This window comes from Bubalus bubalis, chromosome 22 (assembly GCF_019923935.1).
Source record: "Bubalus bubalis isolate 160015118507 breed Murrah chromosome 22, NDDB_SH_1, whole genome shotgun sequence".
NCBI lineage: Eukaryota > Metazoa > Chordata > Mammalia > Artiodactyla > Bovidae > Bubalus > Bubalus bubalis.
Window position 1 is genome coordinate 61,159,790 of NC_059178.1, and position 18,798 is coordinate 61,178,587.

The following is an 18,798-nucleotide window of genomic DNA, read 5'->3' on the forward strand; positions in this document are numbered from 1 at the left end:
AAGGCATTGGCATAGTCAATAAAGCAGAAATAGATGTTTTTCTGGAACTCTCTTGCTTTTTCCATGATCCAGCGGATGTTGGCAATTTGATCTCTGGTTCTTCTGCCTTTTCTAAAACCACCTTGAACATCTGGAAGTTCACAGTTCATGTATTGTTGAAGCCTGGCTTGGAGAATCTTGAGCATTGCTTTGCTAGTGTGTGAGATGACTGCAATTGTGCGGTGGTTTGAGCATTCTTTGGCATTGCCTTTCTTAGGGATTGGAATGAAAACTGACCTTTTCTAGTCCTGTGGCCACTGCTGAGTTTTCCAAATTTGCTCATTTTAAAGGTCACCTCCTCCAAATAGGAAGCTATCTGTTTTGCACAAGGAAAGACATTTTTCCTAGAGAAGAATACTTCAGTTCTCTTGTGAGATCCAAAGGTTTACCTCCACTAAACAGGTTTTAGTCTGTTTCAGTTCATGTTTCTAAGCCTAAATAGAAATTGGTAAATTCAGCTACAGAATAAACATTTCTTCAACTGTGGGTTGGTCTTCTGATATTTGAGACCCCTGTCTAATCTTGTGTGTTTTTCCCCTTTTTCATTTTCACACACACACACCCCTCTGACGCCCCCCTCGCAGACCCCCCAGAGGCAGCATCCCTAACTGGCACCACCCCACCTGCAGCTCCCAGGATCCAGGAATGGGGTGACGTCTCACCCGAAGTACCACAAAGTCAGGTCCTCTCGACTGAGGTCCCCAGGTCTCCCCGAAAAGTGCCTGGTGGGAGTGTTCGCCATCCTGTGGTCAGTCTAAGCTGCAGCTGGATGCCACCTAGCTTCCGTTTCCTTCCCTTGGGATTCCTACTAAACAGTATTGATAACTTCACTTTATCTTCCATATGTGTTCTTGTCTGTGCTGTCTGTCTTCTGTTGACTCCTTTTGGAGGGTTCCTGGGAGAGAACCTGACCCAGCCGACCTCAACCTGACCCCTACCTGACCCAACCTGACCTCAGCCAGACCCAGCATGACCTCTACCTGACCCAACCTGACTCAGCCTGACCCCAACTAGACCCAACCTGACCTCAACCAGACCCAGCATGCCTGACCTCAACCAGACCCAAGATGACCTCAACCTGACCCCAACCAGACCCAACCTGACCTCAACCAGACCCAGCATGACCCCAACCTGACCTCAACCAGACCCAAGCTGCCCTCAACCTGACCCCAGTGTGACCCCCAACCTGGCCTCACCTGACTCAGCCTGACCTCAACCTGATTCAGCCTGACCCCAAACTGACCATCTCTGTTTTCAGTCTTATCTATTCACTTCTGGAAACTGGGTTTCATTATGAGATTCTCCTAGTCTTTTTAATAATATCTTTCATCCTCTGGGGTTAATTCCTTCTTTGATGCATTGAATTATTTTTGATAATCTTACCACCGGAGCCCGACCCTATTACTCCTGTGCCTGCCGGTGTTTGCTTAGGTGGGATTCTGCCCTGTGTATTTTATAATTTCAGTTTGTAAGTTCATCTGTCAGGGCTTCACCAGTGGGACCCTCTGAGGCTTCAGTGGCAAGCCCGTCCCTGAAGACCCGCGGTGCTGTTGGCGTTGGGCTGGGTATCGTGCGCGTGCACTGTGTGGTCTCATGGCACCCTCGACTTCTTCCCACTGGACACCAGTGGGGAACTGTTGCATCTGGTCATGACAACCAAAATCACCCCAGGCCTCCCTGATGCCCCTGGGGGCAGAGTTGCCTCAGGTGACTCTGTGTGTGGTCTAACCAGAGTCTCTGGATGTGGTCAACATGAGACCTCCTCTCACGGGTGATAATTTCTTAGGTTTCTGTCATTGAGACAGAAGTTTCAACCTCATACCTACTGTGCAGGTAGGATTTTTAGACATGTATTCTCAAAGAGCCAGGCAGAGAAATCTTTTAATCCTCTCCCCAGGGCAGATTTCTTTCACTAGGGTATAGGGACCCTTTCCCTAGTGTGTAGGGACAAACATCCCTGCTTCCTACAGGGTGAGTTCAAACCTTCCACCTCCTGTCATGATGGCTTACCAGTTACCACCTGTGAGAAGCGAATGCAATAAACTATGTCCTCAACCTCTCCCACCCTACAACGCAATACCTGTGGCAACTTGAGATGTTTACTTTTGCTGTTAGGAATGAACTGGAACTTCTTTTCATATATTTAAAGTCTATTTTTTCCCCTTTACTATAAACTCAGTGATAGTTAGCCCATTTTTTCTATTAAGTCTTTAAAAAAAAAAAAAATCTACAGTGCTTAAATGCCTCCTATAACCCACATGGTGGATGGGGAAGCATTTCAGGGCTCTTGTTTCCTGAATAAATTATGCAGTCTGTATTTTTTGTCTTTGTCTTGCAGATGTCTCTGTTGCATTAGCTTAATGGTCAGAAAGTGATTGGACAGAGCATCTCAAATGCCTGGAACAGAAACAAAAACCAGTTTCTGCAGATTAGTTGTGTGTGTCCCAGCACTTCAACACCAGCAGGCTGTCCCTCACCGCACGCCCCCCACCTTCACATCTTGCTGGTGCAGAGCCTGCAGGGGGGTGCAGGGGAAGGGCGAGGCTTCTCAGGTCTTTCCAAAGCATGCCCACGGCCCCAGGCATGTGAGCCGCATTCTAGGTTTCCAGGAATTCCTCAGAGCTTTTCAAAGCATCTCGTTCCCCAGCCTCTTCTCCCTAGCCTTCTGGTTAGCCTGTTGTTTGCCGTGACACAAAGTTCATCCCTTGTCTCGGCAAACGTTTTCATGTAAATGATTTCCACAAGCTGCTCAGGCGGCCACCTCTGCCCTGGGAGAGCCCTGAGTCGGGGGAGGTACAGGCAGGCCCTCTGATGGGTCTTTCAGGGGCGCCACCAGAAAGGTCCCAACAGTTATGGCTCCCCCTGAATGGGGTGCACTCTCCCCCTCCCAGTGCCAGTCATGATGCCAGGAACGCAGGGTGTCACCTTCAAGGCTATCACGAAGCTAGGGGCAGGCTAAAATGCTGAGTTAACGTTGTTACCGAGATTCAGGGGTTCTTTCTCAAGTGTTCCCCCGGCTGCTGCTACCCTTTGGTTAGTGTCTGGAGTTCCAAAAAAGTCAATTCTGATGGGTTTTTTTCCCCATCTTTGCTTTAACGGGAGGATATTTGGAGGTCCTTGCTATGCAGTTTTCCAGTCACTCTGAATTTTAAGTGGAGAGCCAGGAATATATATATTTTGCAGGTTCTCCTGATAATTTCGGTGCTGTCAGCCCTCAGTCCACACTCTGAGAACCATCCCTCTCCCCTCCAGAGGACTGCCCGGCCCATGTCTTCGCTCATACTCCCGGGTAAAGAGGCTCCGGGCTGGTACTTGCTTGTTTTCTGTGTTCCGTCCCTGTGGCCACAGTGCAGGGAAGCGCCTGGTGCCCGAGTGCGGCCCCATCATGTTAACAAGCACTGAGGGGGACCATCCTGGCAGGATTCGGGGAGGACCGGAACCTCCCTTCAGTAGTGTGGAAAAGAACCCACAGGAGTCCATGCAACTTCTGTGATGTGGTTCCTGAGTCAGGGACTCTGTTTCCAAACATTTACGCAGATGTAAAGGGGGGGCCTCAGGGATGCAGCGGAGAACTGAGCGCCGGAGCCGGGGGAGCCCTGGGTTCCGTTTGGTCCCAGGCCCCTGGGTCGCGCGCAGGCAGGGTGCCCCCAGCTCCATCCTGCCTGCGGCCTAACACGCGCTCCGTTCCTTTGCAGGCCCAGCCTCCCGACCCCGGCGCGGCGCATGGGGCCATGGCCCTGCTGCCCGGGCCCGCGGAGCGGCGGGGCGGCGGCGGCGGGGCCCGAGCCCGGCACGTCATCATCAACGTTGGCGGCTGCCGCGTGCGCCTGGCCTGGGCCGCGCTGGCTCGCTGTCCCCTCGCGCGCCTCGAGCGCCTGCGCGCCTGCCGCGGCCACGACGAGCTGCTGCGCGTGTGCGACGACTACGACGTGAGCCGCGACGAGTTCTTCTTCGACCGCAGTCCCTGCGCCTTCCGCGCCATCGTGGCGCTGCTGCGCGCCGGGAAGCTGCGGCTGCTGCGCGGCCCGTGCGCCCTGGCCTTCCGCGACGAGCTGGCGTACTGGGGCATTGACGAGGCGCGCCTGGAGCGTTGCTGCCTGCGCCGCCTGCGCCGCCGCGAGGAGGAGGCGGCCGAGGCGCGCGCGGGGCCGGCGGAGCGCGGGGCACCAGGGAGCCCGGCCTGCACCCCGCGACCTGGCGGGCGGCTCGCGCGGGGCCGGCGGCGCCTGCGCGACGTGGTGGACGACCCGCGCTCAGGCCCGGCCGGCAAGCTCTTCGCCTGCGTGTCCGTGGCCTTCGTGGCCGTCACGGCCGTCGGCCTCTGCCTCAGCACCATGCCGGACATCCGCGCCGAAGAGGAGCGGGTAAGCGCGGGCCAGGGCAGCTGGCAGGGCACCCGGGCTGGACTGGGGCTGGGACAGGCGGCCGGGCTGGGCAGGGCTGCGGGTGGCGGAGACGGAACCGGCCGGGGTGGTGGGAGTCAGCGGGGACCTAGGGCTGGACTCGAGTCGCGGCCTGGAGGCAGCTGGGCCAGGGGAGGGAGGGGCACCCACGGCCTGGTGGCCTTAGGCACCCCTGCCCCGTTGGTTGAAACCATGGGCCCTGGAACCACCGCACCAGCTCTGGTTCAGGGGAGAGAGCCGCTGACACCGCGGGGGCACCAGGCTGTCCACTGCTGGCAGAGGCTCCAAATTCCTGCCAGTTCTGAGAACTCAGTGAGTCCGCTGGTCAGCGGCCTTCTCACCCATCCTGTCTGCCGGCCGGGCCCAGAAGCTTGGACAATTCGGAGCTAAAAATGCCTGCTGTAGAGAGTGCTGTGCTGTAAACTCAAGTGCCATCATCCTGGACCAGAAGAAGAGGACCTGGGAATTCTCCCAGGCGCCCAGCTCCCGCACTGGCTCTGTGGAGGTGCTGGGGCTGGTGTCTGAGCAGTTGGTGGACTTCCTGCTCCCTTGTTGACCTGAGAGGTACAGGTGGAAGTGTCCCCCACGGGTTAAGGTGTCACCCAGAGCTCACAGGTGTTTGTGTGCTGCACGCGCCCCGGAAGGTCTCAGGCACATTCTGGGAGGCCGGAGTGGATGGCGTCAGGGCTGGGGTCAGGAGGGAGGAGCTGCTGCGTGTCTGATGATGTGACTGTGTCGCCCTGCACAGTGCCACCTGCGTTTCCTCACGGAGCGGCGGGGGTTTCTCTGCCTGCCTGCTCTCCAGCTCCAGCTTCCAGGGGTGGGCATTGGACTTGAACACCCCCACCCCCGTCCAGGTGGAGCAGGTCAGAGCTCCCATAGCGCCTCCCTGAGAGCCCTTCGCTGTCCGGGGTCATGTCCAAGTTCACCTGATGGGGTCAGCTCATTATTCAGAGATGCAGAGTCCGGTCCTCTGGTAACAGCTGTGAGTGGGCTCCACTGGGAGCCTGGTGACCCTGACTGCAGATCAAATTTAAATGTAAATTTTAGGAAATTGGTTTCGCTTCCTTCATTGTTTGGGTGTCTGATTCCTGGGCTGTCATTTCCAGTTGTCTTAACTAGACCCAGGTTTTGGATTCTGCTTCTAAAGACGTGTTTGGACTTTCTAAGCAGCAATAACTCCATACAATCCGAGGAGGAAACCATTTACGCAAGAATCAGGGAACAGAAGTCAGGGCTGTGTCACCAGAGACTGAGTCGGCTTTGAGTCTTCTTGCTGGTCCCCATGTCAGCCACCATTCATATCCATCACCCACCTCTTCCTCATTTCCAGAAACATCACTTCCTGCCACCCGACACTGTCTCACCAAATGAGTCCTCAGGTTAGGAAGTAAGGACCGCAGTGTGGGTGAGCACGTGCTGTGTCCATGTGTCGGTGAATCCATGGACTTATACCTGCGTGCTCTGCCGGGGTCCCGGCACACTGCACACAGTAGGTGCCAAGTCACAGTAGGTGGTGTCACTGCCACAGGAAGGAAAAGGTTTTATGTTTCATCAACACTGAGTGTGTGAGGCAAAATACACATGAAATTCACCAGCTGAGCTGTTTTTATGCTCAGTTCAGTGGCATTAACTACAGTCACACGTGCGCCATCCGTTGCTAGAAATCTCTCATCTTCCCAGACTGAAACTCTTCCCATTAAACACTGACTCTGCAGCCCCCAGAACCCGCCTTGGACCTTCTGCCTCTGTGGATCTGACAACTTTAGGGACTCATTTAAGAGGAATCAGGCAGGCACCGTGTTCTTCAGGTTCACGGCGTTGTGGCAGGTGTCAGACTCCTTCCTTCTTAGGGCTGAGTAGCGTCCCCTGGTATGTGTCTCCTCTCCTTACTCACCCGTTGTCCATCCTTGACCCCTGGGTTGCTTCCCCCTCTTGCTGTTGTAACACGCGTTGCTGTGGACACGTGTGCATGTGTCTGGTGAGTCCTGCCCTCGGGTCTGGGGCTTGTCCCAGCAGTGGGCCAGCTGGCGTCTGTGATGATTCTATGTTTATGTTTCCGGGGAGCTTCTGCTGTCTCCCCTGCTGCTGCAGCCTTGATTTACCAGGGAAGTTTCCAGGCACAAGGCGTTGGAGATGTAGGGCAGAGAAGAACGTGAAACCCTTCATTATTTTCTTGATTTTTGGGTTTTTTCCCCAGTAGAATTTAGCCTGGGCTAAAATATTATCTGTATGTGATCTCTGATTTTAATTAAGTAGCTAAGTAGTTTCTTTTTAAAATTTCAAGTCTTCTCTTGAAGGCTCCAGAAAGCGTCCTCTGAGGGGCTCAGCACCGACCGTCCCTTGAGCCTGAGGTCCTGTCTTCGACTAGCAAGGATGCTTCGGCGGGGCACCCACACTCTAGTGGATGGTCCAGATCAATGCATTCAACTTCCTCTTGGAAAAGGATCTTGGGGAGCAGGAAGAGTCCTCAGGAATCAGAGGTGGCTGGTGCGGCTCCGTTATCATCCGTCTGGGGATGTCGCTCGTCATCTCTGGCAGCGTTAGTGTTTGGTGGTTATTTTTATGTGTTGGTAAAGAAAAGCATGGAGGGAGAGGAAAGATTATAATCCTCCATTATTCAGGGAATCATAGGAAAACAGTTCCGTGGTTCCTGCTGCAAGCCCATGAAATGCCCCCTTGAGTGAGTGGGGCCCCCATAGGGCTGAAGGAAGCCCCCAGTGCACAGAGACCCCGGCTTTGGGGCGGCTGGGGCGTGGCTTTTGGGCACAGGGACGTCTCCCTCTGCCTTGGCCCTGGGCGGGTCTCACTGTTGTTGTCACGGAGTCTCCCGTGTTGCCTCAGGGCGCCTTCCCCGCCCCAGGGAGGACTCTGCAGCCAGACTGCTCAGGGCGGCTGAGAGCAGTGGGCAGAGGCCCTGGTGCTGCCTGAGGCTGTGCAGGGCCTGTGTGCTTGTTGGGGGCTTCTGGGCAGTCTGCCCCGCCAGAGTCCAGGCTGTGGCCATCCCCGAGTCTCCTCGATGCCCGGGAAGCCCCTGTGGCCAGTGGTGGCTCTGTCAGGAATCTGCTCTCACACGTCGTAACTGAATGAGAGCTGGTCTCTGCTTTTCGTTGTTTATAGGATGGATGATGGGAAAAGCATACTTGTGGGACGAACCTTGAGGACGCTGTGCTAAGGGAAACAAGCCAGCTGTCAGGACAGAGCCTGTGTGACTCCACCCACCTGAGGCGTTTGGAGTCAGCAGACTCTTGGAGACAGAGGTGGACGGGCTGGGTGGGGGCCGGCAGGGCGCAGACCACCAGGGGGAAGCAGCCAGGGTTCCACTGCATCTGGCACCTCACAAGGTACCAAGGACCCTCAGCCCTCACGCTCAGCGAGAGAGCAGTAGGCCCCGGGCCGAGGGGGGCCCCAGGCTTAGGGGGGCACCAGGCCGAGGGGGGCCCCGGGCCGAGGGGGGCACCAGGCCGAGGGGGGCCCCGGGCCGAGGGGCACGCAGCCCCAGCCCTTGCTGCTTCCTGCTCTACCCATTGAGATGCAGGGGGTGGGGGGTCCCCAACTCCATGGTCCTCACCTCGTGGTCCAAGTCAGAGCAGGCAGAGGCCGCGGGGCAGCTGAGGGCTGGGCTCGGCCTGGGTGCCCGCCCTGCGCGACCCCCAGGCCCCTTCTTTGGCCCCCGCCGTCTGAAGCTGGCTCAGCAAGCACTGAGGCCTGCTTCTTGGGGACTCGTTTGGGGTCGGGCCTTGATTCCAGCTCCATTGTAGACCTGCGTGTGTCCCCGCTGCCGCGAAAGAAACCACCCCCAATGGCTTCCTCAAACTGCCAGTCTCTGCCTCGTGGTCCTGCTGGGACCGGGCCTCCTGCAGGGCTGGTTCCTCCAGGGGACTCCCTCCCTCGTTCCGGGGCCCCTCAGCTGGTTCTCCTCTCCTGCTGCGGTCCCCTCCCTGCGGCCAGGAGGCTCCAGCTCCAGGACTGACCCCTGACCTCCTTCCTGCATGTCACCGTAAGAGCCCCAAGCCAGAGGGAGGCGAGCCCCCCATTCTGCTGCCTTGGGGTCTACAGCGCCTCTGGCCTCACTCCTAGGGTGTTGGGGGCTCAGTGAAGGAGACAGAGCATGTTTCTAGCCGCTCCCCCAACACCTTGCTGTCGGGTAACATGAAGACATCAGGTGCGCCCAGAGCACCCCGTCCCTGCTGGATACTCGGTTCTGTGAGAGGTGTGTTCAGCGTGGTTAGGCAACCCCAGGAACGGGCGTGCACACTGGCGCCCACCCCGCTGGATGTCACAGCGATCAGATGCTAAGGACAGGCCTTCAGAACCAGAGAGGCCTTTGTTCTGGCAGTTGGCTCTTGGATTCCTCCCTGCGGGGTGTTGCCTGGAGACGGTGCTGGGCCTGCAAGTAGTGAGGCCCGGGTGCACACGCCGGCCTGGGGAACAGCGCGTCCTCAGAGGCTGTGCTCAACCCATCACTTCCTTTTCACGGAGGCTGGTGTTTGGCTTGCAAGTCGATTTTTAACTCTAAGCTCATATGATTAAATCAAGACCCACATAATTAGTTATGGATTTCATGAGTGCAACTTCGAGCACCAAATTCACAAAGACACTTGGCAATGGCATCGGAAGCTGGTGACAGAGCTGCTGCTGCGTGTGGGCACAGACACGCTCGTCGAGCTTAACAGCCTGAGCCGGGCTGAGGGCTTCACTGCTCCAAGCTGTCAGTCAGGGCTCCCCAGCGCACAAACAGAACCGGTGCAGCGGGCTTGCAGCCTGCTCCGTGGGGCACGGGGCATGGCCCGCTGCAGTGTGAGAAAGCACATCACTGTCTGCGCACAGGCTCAGGGGCTTTGCCTCTGATGACTCGACCTGGAGTCCCCCGAACCCCTGACTTGGACGACGTCAGGCCTTAGAGTTGATAACGAAGTTTCTTAGACTTGGGGGGCTGCAGGATGGAATATAGGCGAGAAGGACATGAATTTGGGGTGCTGGGGGCAGAATGCTGCCATCTGAATGTCACGTTCCCAGAATTCGCAGGCTGAATCCCAAGTTCAGTATGTCAGGAGAGGGGCTTCCGGGGGTGACAGAGTCATAAAAGTTGAGCCTTGTGATGGGATTAGTCTCCTACAACAGTGACCACCCAGAGCGGCCCACCCATTCGTCTGGAGCGGACACGGTGAGAAGCAGGAGGCAGGGACCCACTAGACACTAAGTGTGTCGGTGCCCGGACCGCGGACGTCCAACTTGAGAGCCGCGAGCGATGAGCTGCTCTTTCAGCGCCGACAGCAGCAGGGCTCGAGCCAGTGGCAAAGGAGCCCCTGAGCACAGGGACCTGGGCTTCAGTCCAGCCCCTGACGGCTTGTTTCCTGTCCACGTGGGCTAAGAATGCTGTACTGGGGCCGCTGCAGCAGGGCAGGACCGCGGGGCCCTCTCACGCGCGTCAGCTGGACTCCATGCCCCGCATCCAGGAGGCTCCAGTCCCACCCAGCAGGGGCCGTCTGCGTCCCGTCATCACACCGTGCCAACGGGCTGCGGTGCTCCCTGACGTGGTCAGGCCCAAGAAGCTGAAAGGAGGAAGGGAGGATGGACCCCAGCCAGCTGCCGGCACAGCCACCGACTCCAGAGAGGACCCTGCCCCCGAGCCCCAGGACCGAGCTGGGGACAGAGGCTCCCAGAGCCCTGGGCTGGACCATGGGTCTGGCTGGTTGGGTTTCTTATTTGCAAAGGTCTGATCCAGGAACCGACACGACCTGCTGGCAGATACTCCGCTGCAGGCGAAGCTGGGTCTGGTACAGGTCCAGCCCTGATCTTCGTGCTCTTCTGTAAAATGAGGGGGGCCTCAGGACTGCGAGGAAGGCGAAGCGGCAACCCTCCCCACAGGGAGTCTCGTCTGCAGCCCACACTCTGGCCTGGAGCCCGTGCCAGCCCCCAGAACTGCAGGCCAAGCCCCAGCAGTCATCGGCCACTGCGTTGGAGGGAACACTGGCTGTTTTCACGGGGGACCCTCCTGCCAGACTCTGAAAGGCTCTGGAAACAGAGCCACAGGTGCCAGGGGATAAACATGGAGCTCGGGGCATTTTCCTCCACTTTCCACATAAATTTGGCAGAAAAAATAGGGGATTTCTGTTTTGGATTTGTGCTTTAGTCTGAGGGAAAAAAAGACTTATGCTCAAATGCCTAGAATAGAAACTACCAGGTTCTTTTTTTTTTTTAAGGCAAGTTTTTCAAGCAGTTTTAAATTCACAGCAAAATTGAGAGGAAGGTGCAGAGAGTTCCTGTGCGCCCCCGCCCCACCCTTACACAGCATCGCCCATCATCAGCCTCCCTGAGACTGACGAACCTCCGTTGGCAACTTCCCAAAGCCTACGGTTTACATTAGGGCTCCACCCCATTCTGTGGGTTTGGACACAAGTACAGTGACCTGTATCCACCATAACAGTGTCGCTCAGAACCATTCTCCTGCCCTGAAAACCCTCTGTGCCTCCCCTGACCCCCACCCCTTCCCCAGGCCCTGGCATCGCTGATCCTTTCACTTTATCTGTAGTTTTGCCTTTTTCAGAATGTCCTATAGTTGAAATCCTTTGCAGATTAACCTCTTTCAGTTAGTAATATGCATTTAAGTTTTATCCATTTTTTCATGACTTGATAGCTTGTTTCTTTTTGGCCTTTAATAATACCCCACTGTTTGGACGTTCTGGAGTTGGTTTACCCACCACTGACTGAAGGACCTCTTGGCTGCTTCAGGTTTGACAGTTATGAACAGGGCTGCTATAAGCACCTCCGTGCAGGTTTTCATGTGAACATGTATTTCATTCCTTTGGGTAAATACCAAGGAGTGTGGTTGCTATATCACTAGGTAAAATATACTTAGTTTTTTACAAAAGCACCAAACTGCCTCCCAAAGCGCCTGCCCCGCTTTGCCTCCCCAGCGACGCTGACTGAGAGCCCCGCTGCTCCCCTGCCGCCAGCGTCTGTGCTGCCGGCGCTCTGGACACGGGCCTTTCTGACAGGCGTGGCGTCTCCGTGTTGTTTTCCCTTGCATCTCCCTGACGACATATGAGTGGGGCGTCTTTTCATGTGCTGGTTGCCATCTGCGTATCTTCTTTTCTCCCATATTTACTGAGAACCTTGGCGGGCCCTGGCAGCAAATCTCCCAGTAAATCTCAGCAGGTACCCTGGAGCTTACGACTCTCAGACTTATTCTCACTGAGCCTCCAGCAACTGAAAACCACAGTTCAGGTTTTCCTACCAGCGCTGGTTCCAGGCGTCTTTGAGTCTCGCCCCTGGAAGCTTGGCTCCCTGCGTTCACCCGTCTGTCGCTCCAGTCTTGGGGGCAGTGGTTTGCCCTGTGCCCTCCCTTTTCTTACAGGCCTGAGAAGAGTGTGTTTTTCAGTCTGTTCAGATTTTTAGTTGTTGTTCGGAGGGAGTGGCAGCTGCCAAGCCGCTGACGTGCAGAACTGGAGACCGGTCCCAAGACTCCGCCATGATCTAGCCAAGGCTGTGGGTTCACCTTCTCTGTCACACAAGAGGCAAACAGGTGCTGGTTAAGTTCTCAGACTTAAATGCAGACCAGGGCTCCCACCCCAGCCCCTGTACAGACTGCTGAAGACCCAAAAACACGTGGTCTCCTTTCTGAGCCTGTTTTCTCATCTATAAAATGAGGATACTTCAGAGTTGTTGAGATTAAATTGAATAATGCTTGTGAAACGGCTTTCAACAGTGCTTTGCACAGGGAATTAAGTGACAGCTTTTACCCTTTTGCACACAAGGTGCTGCAGCACACACGGGCCACGGGGCAGGTGGAGGCGAGGAGGCCGTGTCCAGGCGCCGGCTTCTGTGGGGGACACAGTGGGAGCTGCTGGTCCGCGGAGGGCGGGAGTCGGATGGGGGAAGCCAGTCCACAGGCGCAGCTGGAGAGGCAGCCGACCCGTGCTGCGTGGCTGTCCGCAGGCGCCTCGCCGCACCCAGGGTGCGAGTGGAGCCTGTGGCGAGGCCTCTGCCTCCCTGGTGGTGGAGGTGGCTGGCAGGGTGGCTGGGAGGCAGGGGCGGGGCAACCCCCTGGCCACCTCCCGCCCGCCCTCCTGCAGCCACGAGGAGTCCCCGCGGGGTTCCCTGCACCCAAGTCTGCGCTGACCCCCTCTGGCCACTGCCCTCGGCTTCAAGAACCTTCCCATCTCAGCTGCCTCACTGCGGAAGCCAGGGTCTTGTTCTCTGTACAACTGCCTAAATCAGGAGGGACGGTCACTTGCTCCAGATCCAGGAGGGCGGGCAGGTGGGTGGACGTGGCCTGAGGAGGAGGAGGTGGGGCCTGTGGGTCCCTGCAGCCCGCACCCACCCGGCCGGACCCCAGGGTCCCCCAGGCAGCTGCACCCACCCTCCTGAGTGGCCCTGACATGCAGTGACAAGGATGTGCTGGGCAGCTGGGGCTTGAGGGGGAGGGACAGGAGTCACCTTGTGTTGCAGGAGGACCTGGGGTCCCCCTGCCCTGTGGCTGGCAGCGTGGGAGCCGCTGTGAGAACGCTGAACGTGGAGTGGATGTGGGTGGGGTTCCCAGGGCCTCTCAGGTGCACCCAAGCCCTGACCTCCACTCTTCCCTCCCAGGCCTGCAGCGTTTTCTTTAAAAGCCACGCATTTAAGGCAGGGAGATTATATGGCGCCAGGCAGTGGCGGGAACAGACCTGAGCATTCAGGCGATGCTAGGCTCCACTGAAGCCCTAGATGGGGCTGCCCTGGTGACTCAGCTGGTAAAGGATCCACCTGCAATGCTGGAGACCTGGGTTCGATCCCCAGGTCGGGAAGATCACCTGGAGAAGGAAACAGCTACCCACTCCAGTATTCTTGCCTGGAGAATCCCTTGGACAGAGGAGCCTGGCAGGCTTCAGTCCATGGGGTCACAGACTCAGACATGACCGAGCAACTTTTCAAGCCCTAGATGTTAATTGTAACATGACTATACATTTTTAATGAGAAGACATTGCCTGCTGTAATTCAGCAAATTGGCTGTTCCCAAACGAAGAGCTCGTGCTGTTTATTTTACCACAAATACTAACTCATTGACACCCGTCAGAAGTTTGGTGAGGGTGAGGGTCAGGGTGTGCGTGGTACACCCCCGAGTTGGAAGTTCCTGGGGAGGGGGCGGCGCTCTGAGGAGCATGGTGAGGGGGGCCTGGAAGACTGGCTCTTCCTGATACAATCTAGAAGTGAGCATCTGGAGAAGTAAACCCGGCACGCCCGCGGGAACCCCCCTTTGGGCACAGCTAGGTGCAGAGTGGGGAGAAACCAGCCACCAAAGCTCAGATCTTGCCTGGATGGTCAGCCAGGCCCCCCACCTGCCCGGATGGCCTGTCCCTCTGCTCCCCCAGTGGCCCAAAGAACATACCCCTCAGAGAGTGTCCTGGTTGTAAACACGATGCTTGCTCTTTGCAGAGGCTGGGCAGGTACAAAGCCATATGGAGAACAAAGTGAAAATAAACTGCGAGGTAATTACTAAAGCCTGAGTGCACCTCACTGCCTCTGCTCCGGAGCCTCTCGTGAGACTGGAAGAGAAGCGCGCAGGCAGCGTCTTCGAGCCACTTGGTCCCCTAACAGTAGCAGCCAGGCAGTCCTGTTCTTTAGTTTTACGCGTCCCCTCCTGCTTCCAGCCCTTCCTGTCACCAGCCCTGCTGGGATGAACACTTTGCTCACCCAGCTTCCACCACTCAACCGCTCACCTGATTAGGTCCTCAGCTGTGCCCATCTGGGGGGCTGTGCCCATCTAGGGGGCTGTGCCCATCTGGGGCCTGCAAACCCATGCCCCATGTGCTGCCCTTAGGAGGCCTTGCCATGCCTTTGTGAGCTCGAGTCCCCGGACCCTGGCCGCCAGTGCTGGGTGGCCTGGTAACAGTTTGCCCAGTTCTTTAAAAAAAAAGTCACCTCCTGCTTTTTAAACTTCCATTTGCTCACCCCCTCGCCGGCACCTCATGTCTTCACCTCCACTTGTACTTCCCACGGTCCCATCATCTTCGTCCACCTGCCTGTGTGGTCTGTTCTCAGTTCCCTGTGAGCATCTCGGGATTTCTCAGTGGGAGACAAGCGGGTGGCCTCAGGGAGCCCCTCACCACGTCCTCCCCGTGCAGCCTTCCGTGCCCGCCTGTCCCTCCGTCCTTCGCCCCCAGGATGTCCGTTCAGTGCTGGCCACGGCCCCGGTCCCACCTGTGAGGAGCTGTGCCCTGCCCACGTGTCTCTACTCTTGGCTGCGGGGTGGATGTGCAGACACAGTTGGCGGGGAGGGCCGCCCTCCTGGAAAATATCACCTCCCGATGAACCCAGTCGGCACTGGGCGCAGGAGCCGGGGCCCCTCCTGCCTGGGTCGTGGGAGCCGGGAAGCGTCGCAGGACCAACTGTCTAGCTTGGGCGTCTCTGCCCTCGTGGAGGAGCCATGTCTGAACCCAGGCAGCCAGGAAGGTGCGGTTAAGTCGGTGCTACCAAAGGTTCTCAGGAAAACTCATGCAGCTGTGCGTCGGGGGCGCGTGCACGGACGGGTGGGGCCAAACCCAGCACAGAAGAGAGGAGAAAGCGCATCTGTGCCCTTGGCAAGAGCACAGCCACTGCTGTGGATGCACCCCAGGACCAGGGACTAAGATTGGGGAACAAATGAGGAGCAGTGGCTTCAGATTTGTGTCCTTGTCTGTGACACAGGAAGCATTCAGACTGGTGGTGGGGAACCGTTCTCCCCCGAGATGGACGCCCCGCTTGCTGATCCGTGGGCGGCGCCACTGTCTGTCACCAGCTTGCTGTCTGTGTCCATCTCGGCTCACACTGGTCACTTCTGCGGGGACGTTGGGGCCCTGGGGGTTTGCTTTTCAGGGCACCAAAGTGTGAGATGCTGGTGACTGCAGTTCTGTCTGATTCCTGAACCCCCGCTGGGTTCAGGCCGGCACATCGCTCTCAGGAGGGTCCATGGAGGTCTAGAGGGCCAACTGGAAGATAAGCTCCTTCCAGCCAGGGCAGGCAGAGGGTGGAGGACTTCACAGCAAGGAATCTTCCTTTCTTTCTGTGTTGCCCCATAAAGCTAGCCCACAGGATGTCGGCGTGGACTGAACTGACAGCCCTGCTCCAGCGCAGGCAATTCCAAGTGAGCACATTCACGACTTCTGTGTAAATGAGCGCTTGACCTTTTTATACAAGTTGTTCTCCTAAGTGGATTTAATATTCCTTCTCCTGGTTATCTATTTGTACTATGAGAGTCTTTTATCACAGATAATTGGAAAAAAATAAACTTCAACTAAGTTCAAAAGCAAGTTATTATGAATGTTAGTAAACTGAGTTAATAAATATTTTCCTTTAAGTGCTCATGGGAGGCAGAGAGAAAATCTCACACAAAGCTGTTATGAGTGGATAAATTAGTAAGGACAGAGCATTCACCCTTCTCAACATCCTGCCACGCCGGCCTGTTCCCAGCTGCAGACAATAGCTCGGACCGGCTCCTCTGCTGGACACAGGGTCCACGCTGGATCAACAGAGGGGTGCGAATTAGTGTCCAGAACACACGCGGGCAGCAAGGGGACACGTGTTTTCAGAGTCTGATTACCCTGGGTAAACTCAAGCAGGGTCTGCCTGCCTCAGAGTCTGCAGGGAAGCGCTCCCGGCATTGGGGGCCTCAGGCTGGGCGGCAGGCGTCGGCCGAGCTCAGTGCTGTCCTTGGGGTGAGCAGTCCACCCTGACCTCCTGTCCATCTCGTCACCCTCACACCTGGGTTTATCCTTGAGGAGCAATGCACTCAGGCATCAGCAGGCTCCTTAGCAGAACGGACACCACAATTTTCGATGCTCTGAAAAGAGAACAAAGCCGGGATTGGGTGTGTGGCCAGGCCAGGCCTCTCCTGACTGCACCCAGGATGCTGGCTGCCCCATGGCCCGCGTTACTGAGAAAGCTAGTCGGGGTGCCTGCTTATTCTACTAGAAAACTGAGGCAGCGTTGGTGCCACGGGAGTGCCGGGCCGTGGAGGCTGCAGTTTGCGAAAACGGTTCAAAAGCCACTTTGTTAGCTAGGACATGGAAGCAACCTAGATGTCCATTGGCAGATGAATGTATAAGAAAGCTGTGGTACATATACACAATGGAGTATTACTCAGCTATTAAAAAGAATGCATTTGAATCAGTTCTAATGAGGTGGATGAACCTGCAGCCTATTACACAGAGTGAAGTAAGTCAGAAAGAAAAACACTAATACAGTATATTAATACACGTATATGGAGTTTAGAAAGATGGTAACGATGACCCTATATGCGAGACAGCAAAAGAGACACAGATGTAAAGAACAGCCTGTTGGACTCTGTGGGAGAGGGATGATTTGGGAGAATGGCATTGAAACATGTATATTATGATATGTGAAATAGATCGCCAGTCCAGGTTCAATGCATGAGACAGGGCACTCAGGGCCAGTGCACTGGGATGACCCTGAGGGATGGGATGGGGAGAGAGGTGGGAGGGGGGTTCAGGATGGGGACACATGTACACCCGTGGCTGATTCATGTCAGTGTTTGGCAAAACCACTACAATATTGTAAAGTAATTAGCCTCCAATTAAAATAAAGTAATTAATTCAAAATAAAAAACCCACTTTGTTTGCAGAAGGGCGTGGTGGGGACTGCCCTGGCCTGTCCCCTGGGCTCCACCCCCACCCATGGGGACACTTCTAGCCATCTGCCCTCCCCTGCAGGAGCCCCGAGCCTGGGAGCGGGTTTGGGGTGCAGCTACAGAACGTGTGGGAGAACCGGCCGTGGGCTGAGCCAGCCCCCACGCACCCGCGGGCCCCCGGACGGGGAGACTGCCGCCTGCTGGTGAGGGGACCCCACTGAGGCCCCACCTGACCTTCTCACCTGCAAAGCCCAGGGGCTTGGCCACTGAGGGGGAGGCCCTTCAGGAAAGGGTGAAGGCGGAGCCTGGAGGAGCCGGGAGCCCCAGGGCCCGCGGGGCAGGCCCATGCGTGCGCAGCTGGGTGGGGCAGGCTGGCGCTGCCCTGGGGGCGCTTGGAGATGATGGAGACGTGGGGGAGAGAAGGACCTCGGGCGTGTAGATTTACTGCTGACCTGATTTTGGCCAAATAGGCCACATGTGTCAAATTATGATGAATTAGGGTCATTTTCTAAAAGTTCCCAAAATAGTTCCCTCCACTTATCCTCCTGAATTTAAGAAAGTGGTGGGGCGCAGGGGTTTGCAGGCCGAATCCACTGGATTGACCTACCTCTGGGCAGGTGTGGGGGCCAAGGGGCTGCCTCCTGCCCACCCCAGGGGGGCCTAGGGTCTTCGTCCCTCCTCCTCCTGCACTCAGAGTCACCGCCTACCTGATGGGGGCTTGCGGCTGGACTTGGCCAAGAGATGATGGGGGGGCCAGGAGCCCAAGTTCAGCCCGGACGAGGGGACGTCATACGCGGGTGTTCTTGGGGTATGGGTCATGGGACCCCCAAGCACCCCGTGGGCTGAGGTCATCAGACTCCAGGTGAGGACAGCGAGTCCCCCTTCCTGCTGCCAGGGCTTCTGCCCCGTCAGCCCCATGGCCCCTTCCCGCCTAACTCCCGCTGTGTCCCCAGGCCCCCAGGGCTGGCAAGGAGGGCAGAGGCCCGGGGTGTCAGGGCTGCCCGGAGGAGCTTTGGCCTCTCAGAACCTGGCCCCAGCGATGCCCAGGCTGCCCAGAAGGGCTGAGGCGGAACGAGGCCACAGGGGCCACGGGGCTGCCAGGGTAGAAGCCTTTCATATCGTTTTGTGTATTTATCTGTGGCTGTGCTGGGTCTTGGTTGCTGGACCGGCTTTTCTCTAGTTGTGTGCTCGGGCTTCTCATCGAGGTGGCTGCTCTCGTGGAGCAGGGCTCCGGGCACTCAGGCTTCGGCGGCTGTGGTACGCGGGCTCTAGAGCGCAGGCTCAGCAGTTTGACGCTGTTGCTCCGCCGCATGTGGGATCTTCCTGGACCAGGGATGGAACCCGTGTCTCCTGCGTTGCCAGGCAGATTCTAGATTCCCTGAGCCACCAGGGAAGCCCTAATAGTTATTTCTTAACAATAGCTCTGCTGCTATATGACTCACATACTGTACAGTTCGCCCCTCTTGAGTGTATGATTCTGCTGTTTCTGGAGTGTGCACAAATTCTGGAGCCACCACTTCCATCTGATTTTAGAGAATCTCCATCTCCCAGAAGACCCTGGCGGCTGGTTCACGCACTCCTCAGCGCCTCCCCACTCCTGCCAGCCCTGAGCTACCAAGGCTGTGTCTTAAATATTTCCTTGTTCTGGATCCTGAGAACAGAACCACCCAGCATGTCTGGCATGACTGGACCCTCTCACCCTGAGCTGTCTTCAAGGTTCATCCACGTTGTAGCAGGAGTCAGCGCTTC

General features: G+C 56.8%; 1 protein-coding gene across 1 annotated transcript in view; it reads left to right on the forward strand.

Moving 5' to 3' along the window:
- KCNG2 (potassium voltage-gated channel modifier subfamily G member 2) overlaps positions 1 to 18,798 on the forward strand; it is a 54,485-nt gene that overhangs the window by 26,256 nt on the left and 9,431 nt on the right. Inside the window, exon 2 of the mRNA XM_044934699.1 lies at positions 3,735 to 4,403. Within this exon, the coding sequence (XP_044790634.1) occupies positions 3,771 to 4,403 (633 nt within the window). The 5' untranslated portion in view covers positions 3,735 to 3,770. The remainder of the gene's footprint in view (positions 1 to 3,734; positions 4,404 to 18,798) is intronic.